This window comes from Lasioglossum baleicum, chromosome 13 (assembly GCF_051020765.1).
Source record: "Lasioglossum baleicum chromosome 13, iyLasBale1, whole genome shotgun sequence".
Classification (NCBI taxonomy): domain Eukaryota; kingdom Metazoa; phylum Arthropoda; class Insecta; order Hymenoptera; family Halictidae; genus Lasioglossum; species Lasioglossum baleicum.
The window spans coordinates 7,800,988-7,818,465 of record NC_134941.1 but is presented as its reverse complement, the minus strand read 5'-3'; the positions used below and the strand labels follow the sequence as shown (position 1 = coordinate 7,818,465).

Sequence of the window (17,478 nt, the reverse complement as noted above, 5' to 3'; positions counted from 1 at the left end):
ACGCACTTGTATACGCATGCGCATATTGAATGCGACGCACGCGCACTTGAATACGAAATTTTGAATTTATAATAGACAAGAATGTCTGCAAGAATGACTTATATACGGACCAATACGGACGCAGGTGCACTGGCAATTGTTTACTGCTGGAAACCGCGGGTTTTCGCGTCTCGTGGTCTGGTGTGAAACGTTCGTAACAGCTGAACAGCACTAACAGCCCTGCGACTGTAAATAAACAAATAGATGACAGAATTTCAATATCTAAGAATGCTGTTGTAATGTTAAATAAAAGCGTCTCCAATCTTTCTGTTGGAGTTGGAGCGATTTCGTTGGATGATTACGTACCTGTCGAAGACAGGATAAAAAATATGAGAGACTTGCTAACACAATTAAATGCCAGGTTAATTATGCTTAAAGCACCTACAAAATTTCGTAATACTTATGTGACCTACCATACGAGTATAAAACGTACAGTTTTAATATGTAACAATAATTTTCTTCGTCGTTGTAGTAAGAACGGAAGACATGCCAGAGGAAGACAAAGCAGAGACAGTGACAAAGTTGCGTGAAGCAACATCGGAATCTCTTTTAAATAACAAAGCAATTAAGTTGTGCCTTCATTCTCATGTAATTCAACATATCCTGAGCGGCGAGGAAGGTGGTCAAGATAAGCAAATCTAGGTAGCTTCGGTTTCCAAATAGTGGAAACAAAATTGTTGCTTGTATACTTGATATTGAACTGTTACATTATTTTGTTTCAGAAAAATTGATGCCCTGATGCGTCAATTATTTATCATCAATGATAAAATGTTGGCGCTAGAGAAGGATATCGAGGAAGCAGTGCGGAAACATGTCAAAACATGCTATATGACCACAGAAAGTTTCTAAATGAGCAAGAAGAAGTACAAAATAAAAAGTTGGAAGAATAAAACCATGAAGTTGCAAGGTATAAAGCTCTGTTCATTAGATTATAGTGTTATGAAGCATTATCGATGCTCATTCATTCAATTTTTACTGATGGTTGAATTTCTGTTTTAGAAATAAGAAGGGGGTAATGAAGAGAATAGATAAAATAAATATAATGAAGAAACTTATAGTCAATTTTATTGGTGCTTCCAGCCACTTGCTAATGGAAGAACCAATGCTGGTAAAGATGCTAGAGTCTAGAAAAACACAGAGACTTGATCAGTATAGATACAATTTTACAAATTGCCCAAAACAGTGCAGAAAATTAAACTAGACAAAAAGAGAGTTACTCTAACTAATCTGTCTGACTCAGGACTGACACATGAATGGCACATTTCTCGTTTTTTTTTTATTAATAATATTGTTCTTTTAATATGTGTTACGAATCTGTGCTGTGTACACTGCCATAAAAACCACCATCCATACCATCAGTATTAAATACATTAAAGTTATAAACAATTTTAATCGTTCACAAAATAATAATACAACAATATAGTTTTTATCATTTTTATTATTGAAGACGTTAATATAGATAATTAACATGTAAACAATTCTCCATGTTGTAATTATTAGCTAAAGAGTCTCAAACAAGTTAATGACGATATAACATGCGAGAATTATGCCTAGTTCTAACATTGCAGATAAAGGAAACTATTTTAATCTAAGTTAAATTCGAGGGATATAAAAGAGTTTTCTACGATCAACAATGTCCTCTAGTAATCGCAAATCAGGTAAAACTGGGGGAAGCTCAATATGAGTATTAGACCATGTGTTTTGAGCAAAAGGTTTGAAGTATGGCAGTTTTTTGTTGCTGTTGCTTGGTGTATAATATGATTCTGTCGATGTAGATTGCGGATAATACGGATCGTATTCTAATTCTCTTGGTATTAATGGTTTCAATGATAAAGTCAAAGCATATATAGGTATCTCTGTAGTTGTATTTGGTGTAGCAGTATTAATTTCAGTTGAAGATATTTTTGTTCTCTTTTGTATAGAATTTAAAGTTTCTACATAAGGATGATTTCTATTATTGTTAAAAGACGCTTTTATGGTTTGATTATCATTTTTGACATTCTGTTGATTTCGAACACTTTCAGAAAATGCTTGTGTTGGTAATCTTCGAAAATGATGCAAAGTAGCATTTGTTTTTTTATTGAAATGATCTTCTTGATTGAAGTTTTTATTTTCATTGAGTCTATTGTTGTTATTAAAAGTTTGACTTGCTGTAGACAAATTTTCATTTGTTCTTAATACAATTTGTTGACTTCGAGATTTTTCAGCTTGTGGAGAAAAAAATTTCATTGTATTGTCCATGTTAACATTTGTCTCATTGAAGTTTTTTGGAAATCTATGTAAATTCAATGTAAATCCATGTTGCATAACATTATGCGTGGCTCTCGATTGTGTATCTCTTGATTGTTGAAAGAAGTATTGACAATTATTATTATCCGTTGAACTATTTCTGCAAGAAGAGTCATTGTGTTTATTTTTTACATTTTCTGTATTAAATGGAATAGTTGTTTCACAGCTAACAAGATGGGCATGATCACATATTAAAGCATCTTGTCGAAAAGCAGTTTCCTCTGGGCAACGATAAGTAAATTTATTTCCATATTCATCACAAGTATGATATATTTTACATCTGGCATCGATATCAGCATAAAATCCAGCAGTTTTATCCAGACATGAAAAATTTGTCTTGATCGCGGTAACAATTTTCTGTAAAATATACACAAGTGTTATAAAATATGTAGTAATTATTTTTAAAAAATATAGATAAACAAATAATATATTTAATATATTGAATCCTCAATCCAATAAAAGACTAACTTATTTCAGACTAACTTAATTCTTTTTTTGTATTTTTTACACACTTTTCGATATAAAAGGGAAGGATTACAAAATAACAAAGAAATTAATTTTTCTGTTAAATTAACATCTCTATATGATTTTTTAAAGTGTAAATTAGCTTATATTTGTGTGTTTGTGTGTGTCAAATCGAATAATTTATTTAATAAATTCTTCATACTTACTGACATTTCCCAGCCTGTGTGTACAGCAAGAAACGTATACATGAAAGATATTTGCGGTATTCGATTTAAGTAAATCATCATGACAGTAAATTATACTTAGTAAAGATCAAATAGAATCTTGCACTAATGCATTGATGTTACTGGTGTACTTTGAGATGTGCACATTCTTCATTGAACTAGTTAAAGTGAAAGTGAAGATGAACTTAGAATGCTGATTCGGTCCCCACTATGAATCTCGCCTTTCTGTGCGAATTTTCTTGCATAATGCATAATTTTTCTTTAATTATGCTACTTATATTTTCCTATAATTAGCGCTCCTTTAAGAAATTCAACAATGAACAATTCATTGTACCAAATCTTCGATATTTTAAAATAAGGTAACATTTTTAATGATCTGCTCTACTGAATGGTTTTTTATAATTTATTCAGTTCATTGCAAGTTTAATCATTTCATCGAGATAAAACGATGACTGATCAAAAAATATATGATGTTCAGCACTAAAATATTTTAGTGCTGAATTGAGTTAAAATATTTCTATATAGAATATGATTCTTCTATTATAGAAATATATGCAAAAAATTTTATTCATCAATTAAATATACGTGTAAATCTGAGGCGCCAGTAAAAATTGCCATACCATTATTCAAAACAGTTCTAACATTATATGAAATTCACCTGTATTCTCTAAGCTCAACTCTTGTATGAGAAAAACAGGTACAATTCGATGTGCACAATGTAAAAAAGATTACATAGAATAAAAATTATCTGGATTGAAAGAAATGTCTTGATTTTCGAATTAAAATTGCTTCGAGTCCAAAGGGTTAAGAATAAGTGCATATTTTGAAATTTGAAAATTCGAGTAGAGTACGCATGTCACTATAGGTAAGCAGGTCTGTTCAAGACTTGCCAATTCTACTTCTTGCAAATACGGATTGCAAATTTGGTTTTCTTGGCGAAGCTTGGGACAAACATTTTCTTTAAGAGCATTTCATTCATAATATTTTTATTTATGCATCGTTTCCGCGTTAGAATCAGTCGAGGCTGATGAAAATTCGAAGAAGTTTGTTATCGACAAAACATTTAGACATTTAGCCTACGTCAGAAAACACGCTGCACATAAGATGCAGATGCTGTTTTTTGCACTCGAGAGCAAGAATGGGTGTAACTATGTATATTTTATATTCGGCGGTGTTTGTGTCGGTCAATGCACCAATCAAACATCGTAGCTATGTTACCTCTTCTCGTTTCGCGCCTTGCGCATTTGCTGGATCAGAAGCAGAAGTAAGCCATGTGTATGCAGAACTTTGGTTTTCACCAATTTAAAGAAGTCTTCACGCATAGCTGCGCCATGACTGCGTTTGAAAAACTCTAAACACAGCTAAGTGTTTGATATATGATTCATAAGAATCTTGAATAATTACGTATTAGAAGGACTCGTCTGAAACGATCTTTTTACTTATTTTTTTATTAGTTATAATGTTTATACTGTCTATATCTGTTACATTTTTATACTCGTAAATGTTGTTTACTGTTTTCCAAGCGAATGATAATATGAAGAATATGAACGAAAGTATTAACATTTAATATGATCAAAATGTTAGGTAGCAAAACTATGGCACACACAAAGATAACTAAAGTAAGAGAAGATGATTTTCTTGAATGCTTCCTATACCCAGAAATTTGTTATACGCAACCTCCGGAGACAATAACAGAGGAAATACTTTTACAAGAAATCGCGAAATACAATGAAGAGATTACACCGTTTTTGGAAGGTTACATCTGGCACAGTGATAGTTTAACGCTGCGTCCTAGGACGAAGCAAGCATTATTATTAGAGAAACTGGTAGAGAACTCATCAACTGTTGCAGGTAATATATCGTGTCATGAGCGAGCATTTCATGGATACATTAGCTATTTTAATATGTAATATTTTTATCTTTTTCTTTTCTAGAATGTGATATATTACCCCATGTTTACATATCATTACACTTCGATGAAGATATAAGCGACGAATGGTTCATAGTGTTTCTTATATTTAAGCTTACACAGAAATTCGATGGACTAATCGCTAAAGTAGTCGACTCCGATGGAGAATTTTTATTAATCGAGGCTGCGAACGTATTACCGTCATGGGCTAATCCGGAAACATGTGAAAATCGTGTATATATTCATAATGGAGATTTACATATAGTCCGTGAAAAATATACAACATTCCTTGACTTATTAAATAATGTTCAACAAAGTCCATATCTGTCTAAAGCGTCTGAGAAAATACAGAATGCTTTGCAAAAAAGAATAAACAGTTATCCGAATGAAATTGAGAAAAGGCATCATAAAACAAGAGTCTTTCTACCGGAGAAAGCAGTTTCAATGCTTCATCAAGAACCAAGACTTGTTGCACCAGCCATTAGGACTATTTGTCATTCTGACCCACTTGAGAGAAAAGTAATAACTTGGTATCATAGTTTAGACCAATATAAATTGACTTTAATTTTTATTTGACATGTTATATGTATTACAGGTCTGTCGTGCCATGAGATATTTCCCTCCTGAACAGCGAATTATGGTTAATGTAAAAATGACTAAATGTTTATACGCTATGGCGATGCATTGCCGATACACAGGCGATCCAAGAACAGGCTGGAATATACCGCCGACAAACAGTTCAAAGTATAATGCACATATTCTTGGTGTGAAGATAGCGTGTGGTTTAGAAATGTTAGTTGCTCATGCCCATGAACAACGTAGACATAGAGTAAAAGAAACCGATAACGACTCTGATCAATCGAACATCAATGAATATGCTCTAAATGCATATTTAGCACGTTTAGAAGCTAGTGGCTACTTTAGAGATCTGTTAAAAGGCAGTCAAGAGTATGAGAAGCTTCTAAACACAGCGAAAGATTATTATTTACAACATTTACATTTGTTTGATTCTGTTAAAAATAATGTTAAAAGTGACGCAGAGAAAGTTTTAGAAGCATGGGAAAGCATACAGTCTAATGACATTGATCTGCATGGTAATTCCCTTATCATTCATATTAATATAGTCTCGTTAATGTTCAATTATTGTTATACTATATTTTGTATGTAGTGCAAGACGAAGCTGTGTTAAGTCCCGCGGATAGCGACAGTTGGTTAAACGTAGATCCAGTACAATTAGAAACATTCTTAAACGAACAATGGGGAAATGCAAAGAACAAAAACCAGAAGCAAGAACCGCTGAGTCTTCGGGAGAAAGTACAATCGTTCTTTAATCACACCAGTGATATCGATGGTGTTCAACTTTTAGAGTATGTTACCATTTTTATTACAAATTTCATTATTTAATTATATTCAAAATGTTTCTTCCATTTCTGACCTCGTATGACCTTGGAGGTCATTGTGTCGTATATGAATGAAGTTTTCTTGACACATGCTTTCACATAATATAAAAAAACATAGTACATATTCCATTTGAAAAATTTAAGTCTTATCACCTTCATGTTTAAAAAAATGGCGTGAACACAAAAGAACTACATCCGCCATTACGTTGCTTGGAAAAAAAACATTATCACTCTTTTCCTCATTCATGTTTTTCTAACATATATTATTTGCAAGAAAAACGCTGGCTAGTAATAGCGTGAACACCCTGTATAAATCGTAATTTGTATGTTTCTGTAGGGATCGTTCTGTGGAAGCTGATATAATGCATGATCCGGAAGATAATGGAAAAATTGAATTTGACGCGGACATATTTGATTGTACACTGCAAGGTATATTGGATTTAGTTGTTCCAGGAAGTGAAGGGGAGTTTGAAGGTAGTTCAGAAGGGTCCTTAGGTGAAGATGATGAAGATAAGGGTGGTGAAATGGATAAGTATATGCGCCTATTAAATTCAGAATTACAATCTGAAATGGTTAAAGATGAACGATTCGAGACAAGTACAAAATCTGATAGAATAGAGGAAAACTTAATGAAAAGTATTAAAGAAGAGGCAGGTGGTTCAGGACCAACTGGAAACATAATTGGCGGACCTGTTCGTCGGTTTATGCATTTACAGCTACAATCGCCTACCGGTGTCCCTCCTGATTTACAAAGTTAATGGTATCGATTCTATAAGATATTAATAAGTGTTGATAGGTCTAAATTCTCTTTGTTGACCAGTTCAAGATAAACTAAAGTTATCCGTCAGTTGAGAAAAAATATCTATATTAACAAATTCTATTAACAGAATGACTCATATCTACATGTAGGTACAATATTACTAAAAAGAAAGAAAAGAGTACTTAATACGAAATTATAATAAAAAGATTATAGTTCCAGAATTATTCTTAAAATTCAACAAATTAACTTCTTTCATTATATATCACACTTTGTATTTTTAGAGATTAACACAACTAACATTTTTTTATACATGCAAGTTAGCTTTATGTTAATGTTTAGCTTATAGAAGTATATTGAATCACATAATTGAATAATAGTAATGTAAAAATGCATCCATTTATTCATGTATAATTATGTACATACAAATTAATAAAGTATCCTTACATGATAGAATCATTTTTTTAACGTAGTATTAAACCATTTTGGCGTTTTTGTTGTATTGTCATCTAGTTTCTTAGTGGCAGTTGTATTATCACTGGATTTGCTATTTGCTTTAGACGAAGTAGTGTCTTTTTTATTTGTTTTATTTTCAGGTTTCAGCATCGACTTTCTGAAACGAAAATTAATAACAACAAATAACAATTTTTTACAATATACATTATCGATCACTTACCTAAATTTAGTAACTTGAATTTCGATTTCTTTAGGATCTACAATTTTTTCTTTAATCTCCGATTTTAGTAGTGATGTTCCAGAATAATAAACTATAGCAGAAGGAACCAAGTGCTCGTCAATTAAAGGTTTGCTAGGATCTAAAATGTGTTTCGGTGGTGCAGTAACTGTTAAAAAATGAAATAGTTAATATTCTTTTGAAAAAAAGCATACTATACCAGCATATATTAATTATAAGAAATAGCTGTACGTACAAATGGTGAAATCACTATTTGGGTCATCCAAATAATCTTTTATGAAATCTTTTATCATTTGTACTGTTTCCATTGGCTGAAATACACCTTGAAGCACAAACTGGTCTGGAAATTGTACACGGATAATGGATTTATGGTATTTGCTTAATTTAGATGATATTTCTTTTTCGTGTTTCTCTTCGCGCAAAACATTTGTTAAAAGAGGTGCTTCCTCTAACTCTTCTCTGCGACGTTTGGCATCTCGTATTAACACTCTTGCATCTTCAACTGTTAATTCATAGAAACTGTCCGGGAATTCATCTCTGGATAATGCTTGAACCATAGCCTGATTGAATACCAAAGCGTTCCTTTCACCTAACTGCAACGAACAATTACAAATACTGTCGAGTCCTACACTAAAACATAATATTACCTTACAAAGCACCATTGTGGATATTCACAAGTATAATTATATAATTTGAAATCATTTTCAACAATTTCTTTGATACTCCATTGTAGACAAAACATATTTATAACTGAGGAAGAGATGTATTTCCTGATTTACGTTTATGCAACTTTCTTCGTCCTTAGAAGTGGTAAAATACTTTACCAAATTTTGATCTGTTCACATATTTCATGGCAATCCTACTGTAGTAAACGCATAGTATGTGTGGCTAATAAGAATATCTGTTTAAAATATTCCAACAATGGTGCTCTTCAATATCCTATTTACATGGTACCAAGAAAAACTTACAAAGTCTATTTCATGTGTATCCATTAATTCCTCCTCTGTGTTTGATCCTGTTACAGCTTTATCACTATCAGTACAACGATCTACACTTGTTGACGGTATTAACTCGTCTTTCCCTATTGTATAAGATTTAGTTCCTGCAGTTTCTTTGGTTTTAACATCTTTCGTAATATCTTCTACAACCGTAGACTCTACTGTTTTTTTGTTTGTAGAAGATTCGGTTTCATTACTTTTATCACTCATTTTGACAGTCTCACAAGTCTGAGTACTTATTTCTTCAGGAATTCGATGTAACAATCGTACTACAGCTTTACCGTGCGTAAGTCCTAGTGAGATTAAAGTTGTATCCTTCAAAGCTTGTGCTCCAAAAACCTGAAATTAATGGCGCACACGTTGTATAAGAAGTTACAGACTTTTGCACATTTGCCCATACAATAAGTTAGGTAATAAATATCTACCCACCTCACGGTGCATGTATGTTAAAACTGTTTCATCAAGTTTTCGATCAGGATATGCTTGCGATATGACTTCTGCTAACGTTACGTCAGGCATAAATTCCTTCACTACTCTTTCTCCTTGCTCCGATTGTATGCACACTGTGACAGTTGATTTAGAACGCATTTTAGTACACGGTACCATTTCCAATAGTGCATTGTTTGGTATCACAGTGAATCTTAATATCGTATTAATGTCTAATACCTGATTACGGTATCTGAAAAGCAAATCAAACGTTACAGTTGGATTGAGTTTTTTCATGTTTTATATTTAATATTATTGGTTTAATATTTACTTCAGATCATATTCATCTACGTTATGTCCATGTTTCTTACATACTTCCTCCAATATCTGAAAATAATATAAGCTGATAACAGTTCTACATAACATGTCCTTTAGCAGCTAAAACATTTGCAAATACCATACTTGAAAGATTGTGGTGTTTGGTGTAGTTTTAACATTTTGTCTGCGTCCATTCGGCGCAAGTACAGTAATGCTTTTAGCTGCCATAATATAAATTAACTGTTCTGCGACATCGGAGATCAGAAATCAGAATTGATCAGAATGTGTGTTCCACCCGGCTCAATTCGGTTCAATTTATTGAAAGTCACCAGCGAAAATAAATGCTCCTCTTGTATTCTGATATTCAATGGTTGTTTTGCAATAACAAACCGATCAAACCATAGACTTATAGCAATAGAGATATACTGCGTGGAGCATTTTGCGTGGTTAGAATTAGAATTTGAATAACAATTGCAAATACTCCCATTAGATGTCGCTTATAGTTCTTGTTAGTGATGGTTTTGAAATTTTTAAAAGAAGAGATTGTGTGCCGGGTTTGCTCTATTTCAATCAATTTCAATTCATTGCTGAGTTTGATATTCTTTTTAATTGTTGTATATGTAAAAATTATTGGTTGATAGAGTGCTCGTAAGAACTTGTGATTTATTCTCCTTGTGAAGGCTGCCATATAAATTGTGCTACATGTAGAAATAAGAAGGTAAGTAGAAGAAACAATAGATTCTATTTGTTTGTTGCAATTTGATTTCGAAGCATGGGAAACACATATCTAAATATGTAAATCATACTACTGACACATACTCCTGTCTCTATAAAATCAATTAAATATTTCTTTGTCAATTGGAGAGGTGATGGAATCAGGAATAGAGAAAGGATGGTTTCGTAAGTTTCTGGTGATTCTTTAATCTGAAATCAATGCATCTGTTCGAATACTCACCAATCATGTTCGTTTTTGATTGGTGAGTAATGAACCGGAACATGACCAACTCCAGTACATTAGAGCAACTCCATAAGGCATACACCAGTATTAGCGTGTCTAAGATCCCCTGATGAATCTAGCTGCAATGCTTAGAAAACATTAGGAGAATAATTCCTCTAAGACACAGCTTATACTTGAAACCCTTAAGTGAAAACTGTTTTATACTTGTTACACCTCTTACGTTAGAGGTACAATATTATGGATGGTGCTACTCAGATGGTAGAAAAAGTACACTAATGCAATAATTTTCATTGTTATTATAATCATTTAATGATAAAACATGTTGTGTTAGGTAATTATTAATTATTGTAATACATTTAGATTTGCAATAAAATGGCTACTCCAGCAAGAATCCATTTCTCTGCTTTCTCCTTTGTTTTCAAATTGAAAGTCCACACAAAAGTGGGTCCCCGAGACCGAGTTTTGTAGACAGGACATTCGTACATGTTTCTTAGATCTTGCTTATCCTGAGTGATCGCTCGAATGTAAACGATTGGCATCAATGGATATAGTTCTTTAAATCGAGAATCCATGATGCAGCCTGCTGGCATGTCCCATCGTGCACCATCCATGTATAATCCATTTATGTATGCTCCTTCCCTTGGTGCCGATCTAGAATTTCAATTAGAAAATCGAAATGAAAATTTGATAGGAAGGAATATAGCTGTGCCAGCAACATTTATAATAATTACGTGATTTCCTCCTTAGTTTTCCTTATAACTTCACAGTACAGACACATTTTGTCCAATGGCCACTCGTTTTTCCGCGCAGTTTGTTGCATAATTGCAGTTAACAATGATTGCGGATTGAAAAAACCACCCAACCATATCGAAGCAGGAAGCTGAAAGTTCAAAATTCATTTATTTTACGATATTAGTTGATTAACTGACTTAACTATTAATAATAAACTCACGTTAAAATCTGCGGTCCAACTGGACAAATCATTTATTCTATTCAGCATATCAGCGAACCAGCTATTTAATCCTAGATTGGAAGGATATGCTCGTTGGGTCCAAGACGGTGGAACAGCATCCATCATTATGTAATTTTGCAGATCTTCCATTTCAGCGTTAATTGTTAATTCACCCTGTTCTCGTATAAATTTTATAATATATCAGCACTGCAGCTAATTCTGTAGCAAATTTTGAAAAATTCCATTATTATCCATTACTTTCAAACCCAATTCCAATTCTCGAAGGGATCTTCGAAGTTCCTCGCACAATAAATTCATTCTTTCACATTCTTGCAATGCAACTGTGACGAAAGGCGTGCGATCTTCAACCTAACAGTTTTTAATAAATATATTTCTTAGATTATAATGAAAATCGCTAAAAATATACAACTTTTAATAATCCGAAAATTAATAAATATTAATATGCAAATGTTTTAGTTACCTTGCCATAAAGTTCTGCCATATTAAACTCTTCTGGCAACTTATCTAATAAATCTTCCAAAAGAGATCTCATTTTCTCTTCTTTTGACATATCTCCTTCCGCATCGCTCACAGTTTGCGTTAGCATTCCCAATAATGTTTTGAATAAACTTTCGGCGGTTGATGTTAAAAATCCTAATATAAACACCGTGTTTAAACGTAAAATATCTTCAAACAATTCATTATTTTCAACTTATTACCAATTTCAGCGTTAGGGTGAAGACCATAAAGAATTGGACTTTCACCAGGCAGAAAATCATCTACATATTGATGATACGTTGCGTAATCGCTATTAGGTGGCACTAAAAATTCAGGAGCTAGGAACAATTCACCTAAATGTACAAAAAACAATTTCAAGTCACATTTTACTCCAGTTTGTTGCAATAAAAGTAGATCTTATTTTTCGTAAAGATCCGCAGTGTGATAATCACGAGTTTGTAATAATTATTTACCCTCAACTAATTCCGGTTTCAGGTACACCATCAAATACGTTCTGCATAATCGTCTGTCCCAGTCGTCTGTTATGTGACCACCGTACATTATTTCACCAAATAAATAGCGAAGGTCTTCCCAGGGTACTTTGATACTGTTTTCTAAATAATTGAACAACACCGACACGCTGATAGTCAAATCGCCAAAATTGAATGGATAAGACTGGGCGAAGCAGAAAATAAATATTATATTAATGTTTACTTAGTAAAAGAACCGGTTACTTAATTGCATTTTCGTATTCGAAAGTAACAGAATTTATTTCAAGGAAGTTTCTGGTGTAGAGAATTATTTTAAAAAATCGATACCCTATTCCATCCCTGAGCTCCGAATTTTCTGCGTTCAGCGAGCACAGCATGATAATAGCATAGTGCAAACAATACAGCTTTGAATTCGGTTTCCTTGCTGCAGGATTCCAAAGTTTCTTGACTAAAATTGTCCAGTGCTTTATGAATGTTCGCCTGAATTCCTGACGGTGGTTCGTTCGTGATTTTTATAGCAGACTCGAGAATTCCCTGGGAACCCATAAAGTATTAGCTGCTTCTGATCATTTAATTAAGGAAAGATAAACCTTGGAAAATTGTTTAGGCCTACTGGATAAGGAAAACCTTAAGGAAACTTACATACCTGTGGTATTGTCGATTCTCGAGGATCCGGGCTGGGTTCAGCACTGATAAATAATCGATAATCGGGATGAGGGGCTTCCGATAATTGTTCCATTCTCTTTTCCAACGTAGGCAGCCATTTCTGCACTAGATGAACGTTTTGCAAAATCACCCAGTGCCCTTCGTTTGCGGAAATAATCATTGCTTCTTCGGCTACTGGCTCTTGTCCTTGTCCTAATGACACATTATGGAAGTTTCTGCCTTCCGATGTGAATCCTAATTGTTTCCCAAGTTTTTCTACATCCTAAAAAATCATCAGTGGTTGATTGATTGAGTTGGTTTTGTTTGGTTGCATCATCCGATGCACTTATCGAGCAGCCACTGTACAATATATATATGTATTATACCACAGAATGATTTACCTTTAGAGGATCTACACCTGGGGAAAGAATGAAGAATATAGGCGTAATCGAACTTGTTTCCTCAAAGGATTTATGGAAAGGGGGAGATCTAGATTCGACAAATTTCGAACCCAGTTTTTCCTCCACAAAACACCTATAGACATTCGTGAAATTTTAGTAGACCTTTTATTAATGTCAGGTGTATAAATTGACTATACATATACCTAAGTGCGTAAGTCATTCGATCCAGCCTAAGACATCTCATAATGCAAAGTCGTTGCAAAGCTGTTTTATTTTTCCAGTCCTGCGGAAAGTTTTCGCGTTCCGGCGTTTCTGATTCTGCGAATTTCTTCCATCTTTTCGCTGCGCCTTCGATGTCCTTCTCCAAATTTCGAAAGTCGTCCATCTGACTCAAGAATTTGATTCCACCCCAACCAACATTCGTCAGAAAGTCTACTGGACTGTTCAAATCGACCATGTAAGGGAATCGCAATAGAAAATCGAGCTCGGACTGCGTTATTTCTTCTGATTGCATAAAAATCTGCAAGAGATTCACTCAGATATTAGGTTGCATAAAAGTGAAAAATATTGGCCATTTACATGTCGTCATATTTTATGCACATGTGGTCTTAGATTTTTTCTGAAATTGTTCAGATGTATAGGAAGCTCAGAGGCAATACATTTCGAAACAATTGTAATTAAAACAAACTTCGAGGTTTCGTTGAATAATTTTTTTTGCCACTAGTAGTGCAACTATATTATATTCGACAAATACACGTCGTAATGTTTGCAATACGTAAACAAATTAGACACATGTAAGTATTACCTGAATTGTCATCTGACAGAGGAACGTCAATTTGTCGTTCTCGAACAATCCTCTGCTCGTGTAAATGAAAACTAAATAGGTGATGCTGTCGATTAAAAGAGCAACGCGCTTTGGCAACGTGTCCGCCTCTTCGGCGAATTTGATGGCATTTTGGAAAACCACACTGAAAGCCTTCAGAGAAAACTGGTAGAGCATGTTGATTTTGCTGAGATCGTTCAAGACGAAGTACAAAAGGCTAGCTCTGGCTGATACTGTTCGGTAAATTTCACGAGCTTCGTCTATTTTCACAGCAGTCACTTTAGCCTCGGCTACCTTTATTTGAATCTCTGCAGCAGTCTTCTTGGTGGTCTCGAGGTTTATCACTAGATCGACGTCGCTTAAGATATTTGGTCCTGCTGTTGATAATCTTTAAGAATAGTTATTGTACTCGTTTTAATCGAAACAATGACACGAATACGTCGGAGAAGTTTCATAAAAGAAATAATCTTTTGAAAAAACAGTACCTGTGTAAAAGGTCGTCCTCCAAAGCCTTCAACGTGATTTTAAATGTATTTTGTTGCGTGGTCAGCTCTGCTTTTTTGGCTTCCAAGTCGGGTCTCTCGGCTTTGACCACGTCTCCTAATAATTGTTCCTCGAGACCATCTTTCGTCACAGTAAAATTGATCAGAGTGGTCTGTGCCTGTATCTCAGGCTTGTAATGAGGATTAGCCAGCTTCGTTTGTAGGATTAAACGGAAGTTGGGATCGTAATCGACCTCTTTGTCCCAAATCTTAATAGCCCTTTAAAATATCAATCACCTTTTACATATTTGTTGTACTGATGAATTTTGTGGTAAATAATATTGAATATTATCGGAGATAACCGAGAGAAACGTACTTTCCCTTTTTGACCAAATCTCTTTTAATAACTGGATCCAATACAGGATCGATTGTTTCCATAATGTTCTCGATTAGAACGGTTGCACCATTTGCAATAGCAATCTCAACGTGATTCAAGTAATTGTGTTGTGTTAGTCTAAGTACTTTCAAGTCGTCCCCATATCGATTTTTGATCCATTTCAATCCTTGCAACTGTGGATCGATCATTAGAGGCCATCTCGACGAGTTCATTAAAATTGTTGCGTTTTCGGAAGACATTCTGTCGGTTGGGAGACCTTAAACAACGCGTTCAATTTCTATTATAATATCATTTCTCCTTACTCTTTCAATCGCAATTATTGTTTTATCATTTACAGTTTCAATGTTTCATTACCTTCGTTGTTCCATTGTGCAATTTGCGCATCATCAGATAGCATTGCCAAGATGTCCAAGTCTGCAGTCCTTGGTATTTGGACATCTAAGCTTCCCAAGAACGGCAACCAATTCTCATACATCAAATCGTATCTGAATTTTCGTGTGAAACATCCCATATACGAGAGGAATGCTGTTACAAGCAGAATATCACCTGGCACAGTTACTCCGGAATTATTCAACCTAAGCGTATCAGTTAGTTCATTTTTACCGGGTTACATCAACATTATAACATTAAAATGTAGTTTGCGAAATTGCCAAAGTTATTAACGTTTCCACAGTCTCGCTCCAGCGAATTTTTTCGGAAGCTAGTCCATTGACAAGCCTATTTGCAAGATCAATTGTTAACGCAGTGGCGTCTGCTTCGTCTTGACATTTCTGTTTCTCCTCCAAAGCTGTGTTCATTCGCTCCCCCAAGACATCAAGCACCTTTTGTAGCTCCTAGAAAGCACAATTGTTTAGTAGCTTAACAATGGTTTCTGTTATTCTTGAAAATATCGAGTCTCCTTTCTACGTCGAGAATAATATCGAAATGTTGGATGATGATTATTAAAAATCAATAACTTACCGCTAATCGTGCTCTCAGAGAGTTCAAGTGATCCATCGCAGACTTCAGTTCAGCGTTCGCTTGTGCAACTGCAGCTCTTAATGGTTTCACAGTTTCATTAATGTAATGAAAAACCATAATATTTCGAACCCAACTGCAGAGGCCAGCGGCAGCCTGAGATTTCGAGTAAATGATCTCTGGATCAAATTCTGGAACAATTTAATACTTAATCATTTGGATGATTCACAGTTTTAGGGTAGAGAAAATGAAGGACCGTTTACTTCTTTGGCGTGTGTCTCCCTTAATAAATAATTTTCAACTATTTACGATGGCATATATATGTTTAATTCAATCACGAGGATTTATTTGCCTTGCCTTTGTTATTGATGTAAGGTTGAATTGCTTTGACAACTTCGGCGTGGATGTTTTCCTTGTCGTAATTCCGAAGTTGCGAGAGAAACGTGTCCACACTCCCCATCATCGCTTTACACGCTTTCCAACTTCTATCCTTCGGGATCTGTCCCCTGGGAGCAAACAGGACCAGCACAGCCTGCGCTACCATTGCAACTTGTTCCGGCGGTGTCCCGAAGGATTTCAATTCCGTCAAATTGTTCTGTAAAGTCCTATTACTTTAACAAAGTAGGCGAACGCTTCGCCTATCGCGTACATTGCGAAACGAAAATTGAATGTTTCCTGGTAGAAAGTAATTTCGAAGTAGAAATACAATTTTTAGTGCACTTCAGATTAAAGGCTTCATAAAATCGTCGTGAATTTAATTGAGGTAACGTGTGGTTTACGTAAAAACGAATGATTAAAAACTGTCATTTCTGACGCGAACGTTCGGGATATATGAAAATAATATTAATCCTTGATTACAACTCGTGAAATTAACGATTTGTTATTCCTTAATTTTTCTTGTATTAATTTAGAGACTATAGGCTATATAAGGTAATATACTTTTTTATTATTTCTATTTTCTATTATTTAAGCAGACTCCTCTCTCTATTCCTGGGTCCTCTCCGCCAAATTCCTGTGGACTGTAGGAGGAGCAAAGAATAGTTGATAGTAGGGGGACCGACATATTGGTAGTGGGGGTCATGAAGCGACAGCGGGGAAGAAGTTGCTCGGGCTTAGTTTAAAACATGTTTTACCTTATTCAAAGTGTCCAGGGCAGCTTCAGCTTGTCGAACAGCTGGTTCAGCTTTTGATAGATCTTCGTCGCATCGTTTCTGTCTTTCCGCCACAACTTCTTTTATCTCCGCGATTTTTGCTTCTTCCTCGGACACTATAAAAAACAGTCTTTCGTTTGTACGCACTTGGAAGAATGTACATTTGAAATCAATTGAAACAGTAGTGCAGCTAGCATCTAGCAT

At 34.6% G+C, this 17,478-nt stretch overlaps 4 protein-coding genes and 1 long non-coding RNA gene across 12 annotated transcripts in view; 2 read left to right on the top strand and 3 right to left on the bottom strand.

The window, feature by feature from the left end:
* Positions 1–76: 76 nt before the first annotated feature.
* On the top strand, positions 77–2,107 carry LOC143215428 (uncharacterized). 2 transcript variants are annotated; one of them, XR_013010386.1, is made up of 4 exons: positions 77–400; positions 512–658; positions 762–946; positions 1,039–2,107. It is a non-coding gene; the product is annotated as an uncharacterized LOC143215428 (long non-coding RNA). The 2 variants fall into 2 exon arrangements; XR_013010385.1 differs by having other exon boundaries at positions 81–400; positions 512–681.
* Positions 1,633–4,367, bottom strand: LOC143215424 (uncharacterized). 2 transcript variants are annotated; one of them, XM_076437544.1, is made up of 3 exons: positions 4,236–4,367; positions 3,000–3,175; positions 1,633–2,685 (listed from the first exon to the last, which is right to left on the bottom strand). In XM_076437544.1, exons 2-3 carry the CDS (start codon positions 3,078–3,080, stop codon positions 1,633–1,635), a joined length of 1,134 nt encoding a protein of 377 aa, XP_076293659.1. In that variant the 5' UTR covers positions 3,081–3,175; positions 4,236–4,367. The 2 variants fall into 2 exon arrangements, with proteins under 2 accessions (XP_076293659.1, XP_076293658.1); XM_076437543.1 differs by lacking the exon at positions 4,236–4,367 and having other exon boundaries at positions 3,000–4,198.
* The window catches only part of Ecd (ecdysoneless cell cycle regulator), a 50,597-nt gene continuing 37,264 nt past the window's right edge, over positions 4,146–17,478 (top strand). For 2 of the 5 annotated variants that reach the window (XR_013010384.1, XR_013010383.1), the window contains exons 1-5: positions 4,442–4,868; positions 4,952–5,445; positions 5,522–6,020; positions 6,095–6,293; positions 6,664–10,237. Coding sequence is in view for 3 of the 5 variants with exons in the window: in XM_076437538.1 (XP_076293653.1) it covers positions 4,289–4,292; positions 4,602–4,868; positions 4,952–5,445; positions 5,522–6,020; positions 6,095–6,293; positions 6,664–7,084 (1,884 nt within the window). In the remaining 2 variants the exon portion in view is untranslated. Of the gene's footprint in view, positions 4,378–4,441; positions 4,869–4,951; positions 5,446–5,521; positions 6,021–6,094; positions 6,294–6,663; positions 10,238–17,478 lie in introns of those variants that run through there. The other 3 variants (XM_076437540.1, XM_076437538.1, XM_076437539.1) reach the window with 3 other exon arrangements.
* On the bottom strand, positions 7,469–9,805 carry LOC143215423 (tether containing UBX domain for GLUT4). 2 transcript variants are annotated; one of them, XM_076437541.1, is made up of 7 exons: positions 9,664–9,805; positions 9,533–9,588; positions 9,205–9,454; positions 8,746–9,114; positions 8,013–8,370; positions 7,760–7,925; positions 7,469–7,696 (listed from the first exon to the last, which is right to left on the bottom strand). In XM_076437541.1, the coding sequence occupies exons 1-7, from the start codon at positions 9,745–9,747 to the stop codon at positions 7,540–7,542; spliced, it is 1,440 nt and encodes a 479-aa protein (XP_076293656.1). In that variant the 5' UTR covers positions 9,748–9,805; the 3' UTR covers positions 7,469–7,539. The 2 variants fall into 2 exon arrangements, with proteins under 2 accessions (XP_076293656.1, XP_076293657.1); XM_076437542.1 differs by having other exon boundaries at positions 9,533–9,604; positions 9,664–9,804.
* Positions 10,776–17,478, bottom strand: part of LOC143215429 (dynein beta chain, ciliary) — a 31,669-nt gene continuing 24,966 nt past the window's right edge. The window contains exons 49-67 of the mRNA XM_076437549.1: positions 17,257–17,390; positions 16,481–16,718; positions 16,127–16,314; positions 15,830–15,999; positions 15,521–15,741; positions 15,146–15,422; positions 14,773–15,048; positions 14,270–14,675; positions 13,668–13,984; positions 13,465–13,597; positions 13,065–13,346; positions 12,746–12,952; positions 12,401–12,602; positions 12,149–12,280; positions 11,911–12,083; positions 11,688–11,798; positions 11,430–11,603; positions 11,209–11,357; positions 10,776–11,128 (exon numbers count right to left, since the gene is read on the bottom strand). Coding sequence (XP_076293664.1) covers positions 10,834–11,128; positions 11,209–11,357; positions 11,430–11,603; positions 11,688–11,798; positions 11,911–12,083; positions 12,149–12,280; positions 12,401–12,602; positions 12,746–12,952; positions 13,065–13,346; positions 13,465–13,597; positions 13,668–13,984; positions 14,270–14,675; positions 14,773–15,048; positions 15,146–15,422; positions 15,521–15,741; positions 15,830–15,999; positions 16,127–16,314; positions 16,481–16,718; positions 17,257–17,390 — 4,085 coding nt within the window. The 3' untranslated portion in view covers positions 10,776–10,833. The remainder of the gene's footprint in view (positions 11,129–11,208; positions 11,358–11,429; positions 11,604–11,687; positions 11,799–11,910; positions 12,084–12,148; positions 12,281–12,400; positions 12,603–12,745; positions 12,953–13,064; positions 13,347–13,464; positions 13,598–13,667; positions 13,985–14,269; positions 14,676–14,772; positions 15,049–15,145; positions 15,423–15,520; positions 15,742–15,829; positions 16,000–16,126; positions 16,315–16,480; positions 16,719–17,256; positions 17,391–17,478) is intronic.